Source organism: Clupea harengus, chromosome 13 (genome assembly GCF_900700415.2).
Source record: "Clupea harengus chromosome 13, Ch_v2.0.2, whole genome shotgun sequence".
NCBI lineage: Eukaryota > Metazoa > Chordata > Actinopteri > Clupeiformes > Clupeidae > Clupea > Clupea harengus.
This window is the reverse complement of record NC_045164.1, coordinates 19,874,402-19,884,401: the sequence shown is the minus strand read 5'-3', so window position 1 is coordinate 19,884,401 and position 10,000 is coordinate 19,874,402. Positions and strand designations below refer to the sequence as shown.

General features: G+C 46.7%; 1 protein-coding gene across 4 annotated transcripts in view; it reads left to right on the top strand.

Moving 5' to 3' along the window:
* Nucleotides 1–10,000, top strand: part of adka (adenosine kinase a) — an 87,504-nt gene that overhangs the window by 40,030 nt on the left and 37,474 nt on the right. For 2 of the 4 annotated variants that reach the window (XM_031578640.2, XM_031578642.2), the window contains exons 5-7: nt 6,649–6,821; nt 8,418–8,492; nt 8,873–8,981. In XM_031578640.2, the coding sequence (XP_031434500.1) occupies nt 6,649–6,821; nt 8,418–8,492; nt 8,873–8,981 (357 nt within the window). The remainder of the gene's footprint in view (nt 1–6,648; nt 6,822–8,417; nt 8,493–8,872; nt 8,982–10,000) is intronic. The other 2 variants (XM_031578641.2, XM_031578643.2) reach the window with 1 other exon arrangement.

Here is a 10,000-nt window from a genome sequence, read left to right as displayed (position 1 = left end):
GCGTGTTGGTGTTTTGTCTGCAGGTCTCGTCTGGTTAAATACATCTTGATCTTTTTCTTTCACCCTCGGGTGGTGGAGGTGGTGTTTTCTTGTGTTGTATTCCGGTGTTTTAAAGTGAAGAAGTTGGAGCTGTGATGAGAGGAACTGGAGATGGTTGAAAGGAGTAGTTAAGGCACCAGGAGAGGACTCAGTGTTAAGGCATGAGGAGAGGACTCAGTGTTAAGGCATGAGGAGAGGACTCGGTGTTAAGGCATGAGGAGAGGACTCGGTGTTAAGGCACCGGGAGAGGACTCAGTGTTAAGGCACTAAGGCACCGGGAGAGGACTCAGTGTTACGGCATGAGGAGAGGACTGTGTTAAGGCACGGGGAGAGGTCCCAGGGTTTGGCAGCCCAGCTGCGTTGTCTAGGGGGTTTTTACTCTTGTACTCTGAGACCCCTGTTCGTCCGCAACATAAACAAAGTGGAAAGAAACCTAACCACCAATGGTAAGATTTCACACACTATCCCTATGTGTGTGTGTGTGTGTGTGTGTGTGTGTGTGTGTGTGTGTGTCAACTTGGCAGAGGCCCAGAGAGTGGTCTGACTGCGTGGTCGCACTCTTCCCCTGCAGCTCCAGACTCCGGCCAGCTCAAACGGCGCGGTTGGTGGAGTTCAGGTTTTGTTTGGTTGGTGGTGTAAATGGAAGCGGTAGTGCGATTAAAAATGTCTCTGAAAATGCCACAGGTTTTCATGCACACACACACACACACACACACACATGGCACAACACACACGCACGCACACACACACACGTGGCACAACACACACGCACGCACACACACACACGTGGCACAACACACACACACACGTACACACACACACACACACACACATGGCAAACACTCAAGAGGGATCCAAGTGGCCTCTGCTCCCCCAGAAGGCCTAACCTAATTGTGTGCCGTGATGGCAGGGCAGGTGTGCTCTTACCAATTAGCCACAGGTGGTGACATCCTGTAAATCAGTGACCTAACCTATCCAAAACACACACACACACACACACACACTATCCAAACACCCGGCCCGAATCCTTCCAGTAAACGTCTTTCCTCCTTTAACGTCAATGAGCTGGAAGTGGGCCTATAGCCCAGTGTGCGTATGGCTGTGAGTGTTTTTGGCATTTGGATGTATGTATGTATGTATGTGTGTGTGTGAGCGTGTGGGATTGAAATACTCAGGTGCTGCAGTGTAAATCAGCCTAGTGTGTGTGTAGTGTGTGTGTGTGTGTGTGTGTGTGTGTGTGTGTGTGTGTGTGTGTGTGTGTGTGTGTGTGTGTGTGTGTGTGTGTGTGTGTGTGTGTGTGTGTGTGTGTGTGTGTGTGTGTGTGTGTGTGTGTGTGTGTGTGTGCGCGCGAGCATGCGTGCACGCAGGGCTGTAATTGAAATGTTTTTATACGCCTGTCCAGAAGTGAAATACGTGGTTACGGGGCTTTCTGTAATCTCTCTCTCTCTTCTTCTCTCTTTTTCACTCTGTTTTTTTCCTCTCTGTCTGTCTGTCTGTCTGTATGTCTTTCTTTCTTTCTTTCTGCATGTCTTTCCTTAATTCTATCTTTTTTTCTCTTCTTTTTTTTCTGAATGAGAGGGGATCAAGTGGGGCGTAAGAGGAGCTCTGTGTCTTTGCCCTGGAATGTGTGTGTGTGTGTGTGTGTAATACTTTGTGTTTGGCCTGGAGAGTGTTACTGTGTAGTTGGCCTGGACTACTGTGTGTGTGTGTGTGTGTGTGTGTTTGGCCTGGAGTGTGTGGGTTCTGCTGGGAGTTATGTGGCCACGCTCCAGGTTCCAGCGTTCCGAAGCGGTTTTAATGGAACGGACGCTCCCCTCTGCATTCCGAGGCGTGTGTGGGAATGGCAGGAAGCAGTGGAGCCCAAAGTGGCTGCTGGACTGGGCCCTTAGGCTGCTGGACTGGGACTGGGCCCTTAGGCTGCTGGACTGGGCCCTTAGGCTGCTGGACTGGGCCCTAAGGCTGCTGGACTGGGACTGGGCCCTTTAGGCTGCTGGACTGGGCCCTTAGGCTGCTGGACTGGGCCCTAAGGCTGCTGGACTGGGACTGGGCCCTTAGGCTGCTGGGCTGGACCCTTAGGCTGCTGGACTGGGCCCTTAGGGTGCTGGACTGGGCCCTTAGGCTGCTGGACTGGGACTGGAGAGGGATAGAGGGAAAGGAGAGAGGAATGGAAGATGTGAGAGAGAAAGAGAGAGAGGTGTGTGTGTGTGTGTGAGGGAGAGTGGACAATAAATGGATGCTGTGGTGTGAACAGGTCGGTCTAAGGGCTGGAACACAAACACACACACCCCTACCTGTTCTCTATGCACACTGAAACAATGAGGAGAGAGTGTGTAAAAGAGATCTCCATGTTTAAGACAGGAGATGATGGATTGACGGGTGTGCTGATGGATGTGAGTGTGTGTGTGTGTGTGTCTGACAAGTGGAACACTTTTGTTCTGACACACACACATAGGGCCAATGATTTTCCGTTTAAAAAAAATGAGTTTTCCGTTTCACATTTGGTGAATTACGTTTTTTTCCGTTTCGGCTCATTTTGTTCACCTTGAGATAGATTGATAGCTTAAAATGAGTAAATAATATGTGCCACAAGTGACCCAAACCTTCTAAGATTGTTGTTTGCCAGCCATCAACAGAACAGAAGACTAAAAAAACATTGTTTGCAGGTGATTGGGGAGATGCGCGAATTAATGTGACTGTAGCGTCAACCGTTAAATAGGGGGGCGTGGCCGGAGCGGAGTTCAACACAGACGTGACATTTTCTCAATGTTTTTTTTTTTTTGTTCATTTTGTTCAATGTTTGTTCGTCCTTGCAATCGTTGTTGTGCTAATTTGAAATAAATACAGTCTTGCAGGACAAAATACAGGGGAATTTGGGCGATTTTGATGCACAAAATGGTGTTTCCGTTTGAAAGTTGCAATTCCGTTTCAAAGGGTACATTCAGCGAATTCCGTCCGTTTTCCGTTATCGCAGAAAATCATTGGCCCTACACACATTTTAGACACATGCTGTCACTTCGGACAGGGGTCAAAGTTCACCCAGCCTGCTCTTGATTCTAGTACTCAGCTGCAGGGTCAGGTTTAGGCTGCCTTCATTGTGTGTGTGCATGCGTGTGTGTGTGTGCGTGCGTGCGTGCGTGGATGTGTGTGTGTGTGTGTGTGTGTTACTGGCAAAGAAAAAGCCACACCGCTCAATGTCTGGTGAAGCTTGGGACTTTGTTTTGTCTTTCTGCCCAGGCACAATCACACTCACACTCTCTCTCACACACACACACACACACACACACACACACACACACACACACACACACACCATCAATGGGAGGGTGAGGGGAGCCGCAGCTGCAAGACCCCCACCTCTCTCAGACTGGATTAGTGTGCTGGGCCCACAGGGTGTGTGTGTTTGTGTTTGTGTGTATTTGTGTGTGTGTGTGTGTGTGTGTGTGTGTGTGTGTGTGTGTGTGTCTGAGGAGGTTTGCATGAGCAGAGGTTTACGAGCAGATAAAGTCTGGCTGTAAATCGGCCTGCAGCTTTCACAGGCCCTCTGGCCCCCTGAGCAGTACACACACACACACACACACACACACACACACTTCACATGAACACACTCAGATATTCGCTCACACACTCTTACAGGCTCTTCATCTCCAGAACTCACCCGAGGCATCCATAAGCAGCACAGCAGATTACTTTGCCAGACTCGCACCCCCCTCACACACACACACACACACACACTGTGAGACTATGAACCATTGCACACAAATCCATCAGAGCCTCACTCTCTTTCTCTGTCATACACACACACACACACACACGCTCAGCTATTGTCTTGGAGTGGAGATTCAGGGGATTCAGGGATCTTATGGCACACATTGACATCATAGACACATTTAGCATATTTTATGTCCATTTGTACTCGTCAACATTTATGTGTCTTGTATGGAAAACGTGTCCCCCATGGTCCACTTCACACAACCATGACAAAGTCCTTGTATGTGGAAATCTACTCGCCAATAAGTCTAGTTCTTATTCTGGGTCTAACTAGAAGAACTCACAGGAAGATGGTGTGAGGCGGGAAGACAATCCTGATGGTGCCAGCGTGGCAACATGGTAGCTTGGTAATAGTGTATCTGTTAATGCATGCTAGCATTAGCACATTCCTAGCACGATAGGCTGCTAATAGTGTATCTGTGAATGCATGCTAGCATTAGCACATTCCTAACATGGTAGGCTGCTAATAGTGTGAATGTGTATCTGTGAATGCATGCTAGCATTAGCACATTCCTAACATGGTAGACTGCTAATAGTGTGAATGTCTAGTAAAAAATTGGACCCAAAAAGATGGGTAAATAGGGCCCAGGTGAAAAAGTGCCGAAGTTGCCCTTTAAATTTACACTTTTTCCCTGTAAAGCGCAATAGTATCACAGTGTGGCCAAAATATGACAATAGTATTATATCGTCACCACTGTGGCAGTTACCACCCCTGATGTGTGTGTGTGTGTGTGTGTGTGTGTGTGTGTGTCTGTGAGGTTCTCATCTCGCACACTGTGGCAGTTGCCCTTGCCTTGATGACCGCTAAAATGCACTTGAGAATTTGTGTGTGTGATTCTTCTGCCTGTGGTAGGATTGTGTGTGTGTGTGTGTGTGTGTGTGTGTGTGTGTGCGTGTGTGCGTGCGTGTGTGCGTGTGTCTGTGTGTGAGAAACATGTGATCATCCACTGCTAAGTGGTTGCTGTCTATGTTCGCTCTGTCGCTATGGTGAGATGTCTCTTGGAAACAGCCGAGCAAAGAGAGAGAAAGAGTGAGAGAGAGAGAGAGAGAGAGAGAGAGAGAGAGTGTCATGCAACAAAACTAAATGACACAGATAATGGCACAGTCATGTGAAATGAACTAGACAACAAATATGCCCAGGTGTGTTTGCGTGTGTGTGTGTGCGTGTGTTCATGTATGTGTGGAGGAACCCAACCCAAGAAAGAGGAGCTTGTTGACCCTGGTCAGAGTGATGCAAAAGAACTTGTCACCTAATACACACTCAAGAAATACACACACACACACAGACACACACACACACACACACACACACACACACACACACACACACACACACAGACTCAAGCTCACACATGCTGACAGCTCTGACATCCTGTCCTCTTTAAACACACACACACACACACACGCTGACCGGTATGACAGATTTTCCAACCCCCCACTCACTTGCTGACAACACTGACCCTATCATACACACACACACACACACACACACACACACACACACACTGCATCAGCAGTAACTACGAGAGTATGTTTCTCCTCCTCTCTGTCTGTCTTTCTGTAACACAAACACACAAACTAACACAAACACTAACACACACACACAAACTAACACACACACTAACACACACACAGTCAAAGAGGGAGAAGGTGTGTGTGTGGGGGTGAATGTGAGGTCTGAGTGGCAGTGGTACTTTAACAATGTGTTGTAAGTGTGGGCTTGGCAGATTTCTATAAATAGCACATGTGTCTGTTTGCCAGGTTGATAAGGTGGTAATTGGAGCTTCCTCTACCAGGTTACACACACACACACACACACACACACACACACACACACACACACACACACACACACACACACACACACACACACACAGGCTGTTTTGTTTTTGTTTGGGCTCAGAGAGTTAAGTTAAATTGTTTCAGAGGTTTAACATGCTGTAATGTCATTGAGTCCCTACAAGAGGTGTGTGTGTGTGTGAGTGTATGTGTGTCTCTCTAAAGTGAACACCTCCTGGAGGGTTTGTTGATGAACCATGAATATGACTGGCATTAGGACCCTGGGAGGGGTAGTGTGAGGTGTTATAGTGGCAGTGTGGCAGTGTTCCAGAACCGCGTTTATTTGTGTCTCTGTCAGGAGCACAGAAACTTCCGGAGAAAAGAAGAAAATGACTTGGCTCTGAGTCGTACTACAACCTTCAGTCCAGGCCACAATGTGCACACAGTTCCTGTTCCTGTTTTGCGTGTGTGTGTGTGTGTCTGTCAGTCTGTGTTTGTGTGTGTGTGTGTGTGTGTGTGTGTGTGTGTGTGTTAAAAGTCAAGTCCCACTTCTCTGCCACTTATGGGGAGACAATTATGTATTCTTTGTTTGTGCTTATGTGTGTGTGTGTGTGTGTGTGTGTGTGTGTGTGTTCAGTTCCTTTTGGACAGGATGCATTTGTATTTATAAATAAGCTTGTGTGCCTGTGTGCATTATAGTTGTTGTGGGTTATATTTGTGTGTATTTGGGTCTGTGCATTCCGCATTTTGTGTGTTTATAAATATACTGTGTGTGTGTGTGTGTGTGTGTGTGTGTGTGTGTGTGTGTGTGTGTGTGAGCGTAATTTGAGGCCATATTGGTGTGTGTGTAAGAACCTTCTCATTCATGCCCCTTTCCAGGAATTGTGTGTTTCTGTGTTCTGGAAATCCGGCTTGAAGTCCTATTACCAGTACACACACACACACACCTCTTTATATATATACACACACAAGTTTCTGTGTACTGTGTGTACTCTTAACACTGATGTGTATCCCTGGTCCCTCCCCCTCTCCTCTCCTCTCCTCCTCTTTGCCCCTCTGCAGTGGATGATCCAGAGGCCCCATAAGGTGGCCACATTCTTCGGCTGCATCGGTAAGGATAAGTTTGGGGAGATCCTGAAGCAGAAGGCTGAAGAGTCTCATGTCGACGCCCACTACTACGAGCAGAGCGAGGAGCCCACAGGGACCTGTGCCGCCTGCATTACAGGAGACAACAGGTCTGCACCATACACACACACACACACACACACACACCTACTACAAACACACCTACTACAAACACAGCCCACAGGGACCTGTGCCGCCTGCATTACAGGAGACAACAGGTCTGCACCACACACACACACACACACACACACACACACACACACACACACACACACACACACACACACACACACCTACTACAAACACAACCCACAGGGACCTGTGCCGCCTGCATTACAGGAGACAACAGGTCTGCACCACACACACACACACACACACACACACACACACACACACCTACTACAAACACAACCCACAGGGACCTGTGCCGCCTGCATTACAGGAGACAACAGGTCTGCACCACACACACACACACACACACACACACACACCTACTACAAACACAACCCACAGGGACCTGTGCCGCCTGCATTACAGGAGACAACAGGTCTGCACCACACACACACACACACACACACACCTACTACAAACACAACCCACAGGGACCTGTGCCGCCTGCATTACAGGAGACAACAGGTCTGCACCACACACACACACACACACACACACACACTACAAACACAGCCCACAGGGACCTGTGCCGCCTGCATTACAGGAGACAACAGGTCTGCACCACACACACACACACACACACACACACACACTACTTCAAACACAACCTACAGGAACCTGTACTTTGTGTGTGTGTGTGTGTGTGCACTACTAGGAAAAGTGTACAACAGGTCTGCACACACACACACACACACACACACACACACACACACACACACACACACACACACACACACCAAACGGATCCTAAAGAAGTGTCTCCCCTACACACACTGCAAAAAATCAGCTTTCAAAAACAAGAAAAAAAGTAATACAATGGAGCATATATTACTTAAAATAAGCTAAATTATCTGCCAACAGAACAGGAAGATTTGACTTACCAAGAGTTTGTAAAACAAGTTAAAATATCTAGCCTCAAAGAACCCAAATATATCTTAAAACTAGTGTGGCCAGACTAAAAACAAGTACATTTGTCAAACTATTTAAGAATAATTTTCTCCTAATGTAGAAAAATGTGCTTATATTCAGCAAATGCGAGCACCATCATCTTGAAATGAGGCTACATGCTAGGCAATTTATCTTGAAATCAGTAAAGCTACACTAAAAACAAGTACATTTGCCTATATACCCAAAATATTTAAGAATTATTTTCCCAATATGTTTGAAATATTTTTTTTATTATTATTTTTATTTTTTTTAAGCTTTTATGCCTTTAATCAGATAGGGCAGTAGAGAGAGACAGGAAGCGAGCTGGAAGGAGGTATTGAGAAATGACCGCAAGCCGGACTCGAACCTGGGTCCCCATCAGACCCATTCATTGTACAGGGATGCTGCCGCTCTTTACAGAACCAGTAATACAATTTCAGTAGTAATAAAACCTTATTAAGATAATTAAGGACTGAAACGTTTGAAGCAAGTGAAATTCTCTAACATAAAAAATGCCTGGTAAGAAGAAATATCTTGTCAGACAAAAAACAAGGATATATTGCCTTCATTTAAGATATTTCATCTTACTAAGATTTCACTTTTTGCAGTGCACAAGTTGTAGCTGTGTGTGCCCCAACAGGTGTGCGTGAGCACAGGTGTGATGCGATTCGACCAGACGGAAGGTGATGCTGGCATTCGTAGCTAACGAAAATACATATGGGCACAAATGTTAAATTTATTTATTTCACCCTTACTGTATAACCGTCATACTCACGCCGTATAGTATTTATTTATTCCTGCACTTTCTGGACTCTCATCTTCTTTACACTATTCCTCCTTGTATATACTTTTTTAGATTTCTTGGACTGTTAGACCATTGCACTGTTGTATTGTTTTGTGTTGTGATGTATAGTTTGTGTAATATGTGCCACTGTACCAAGACAAATTCCTTGTTTGTGCAAACTTACTTGGCCAATAAAACCTGATTCTGACACAACACACACAATGACTATCAGAAAAAACAGATGACTAACTGTGTGTGTGTGTGTGTGTGTGTGTGTAGGTCGCTGGTTGCTAACCTAGCTGCTGCTAATTGTTACAAGAAGGACAAGCACCTGGACCTTGAGGAGAACTGGGAACTGGTAGAGAAGGCCAAAGTCTTCTACATCGCTGTGAGTTCATGTGCACAGACACAATCACACACACACACACACACACACACTTCACATGCACACACTCAGATGTGAGAACTGGAAACTGGTAGAGAAGGCCAAGGTCTTCTACATCGCTGTGAGTTCATGCACGCGTGCACACACACACACACACACACACACTTCGCACGCACACACACACTCATCATCCTCTACACTGTAGAGTCTACAGATACAGACACACACACAAGCACAGGTTTTGGACCTAGACCCATGAAGCAGCGTTGGACATGTGTGTCTGTGTGGTGTGTGAGGCTCACCTTTGCTGTGTTGGTCTAGACTGCTTTTCACTGTAATTACCCTCTCATCATGAGGGGTGTGTGTGCACGTGTGTGTGTGTGTGTGTGTGTGTGTGTGTGTGTGTGTGTGTTTATTATCGGGATGAGGGTTGGATTTTTTTTATTCAGTAGAATCTCTGTACTATTTCTGAAATCACTGAAGAGTCAGAGAGAAGAGGGGGTGGGGTGTGTGTGGGGGGGGGGGGGGGGGGGTTCAGCAGCACCACCAATCTGACACTGGCCATGTTTAATACATCTGAGTCACACATAGAGATGGAGAAAGAGAGCAAGGGAGGGAGGAGTGTGTGTGTGTGTGTGATTCCCGTAGCGTTCACTGGATTCTGAATAACTCAATCACTCAATCAGACGGAGACTGCTCTTCTTTTCTGGGCCCAAATAACCATCTGACACCAAGTTCTGTGTTTCTCAACGTAGACACACACACAGACACACACACACACCTGCTGGCTTCAGAGGAAAGCACACATAACTGCTTCAGCCTCCCCTCCTTACTCATTGTTTTTATTTTCTCTCTATATATCTTTTCTCTCCCCCCTCTTTCTCTCTCTAAGTGTGTGCATGCATGCATGTCTGTGTGTTTGTGTGTGTATATGTGTACGCATGCAACTGTATGTCTGTGTGCGCGTGCGCGCGCGCGTGTGTGTGTGTGTGCATGAGCACTGCATCATGTTGGGGGTGATT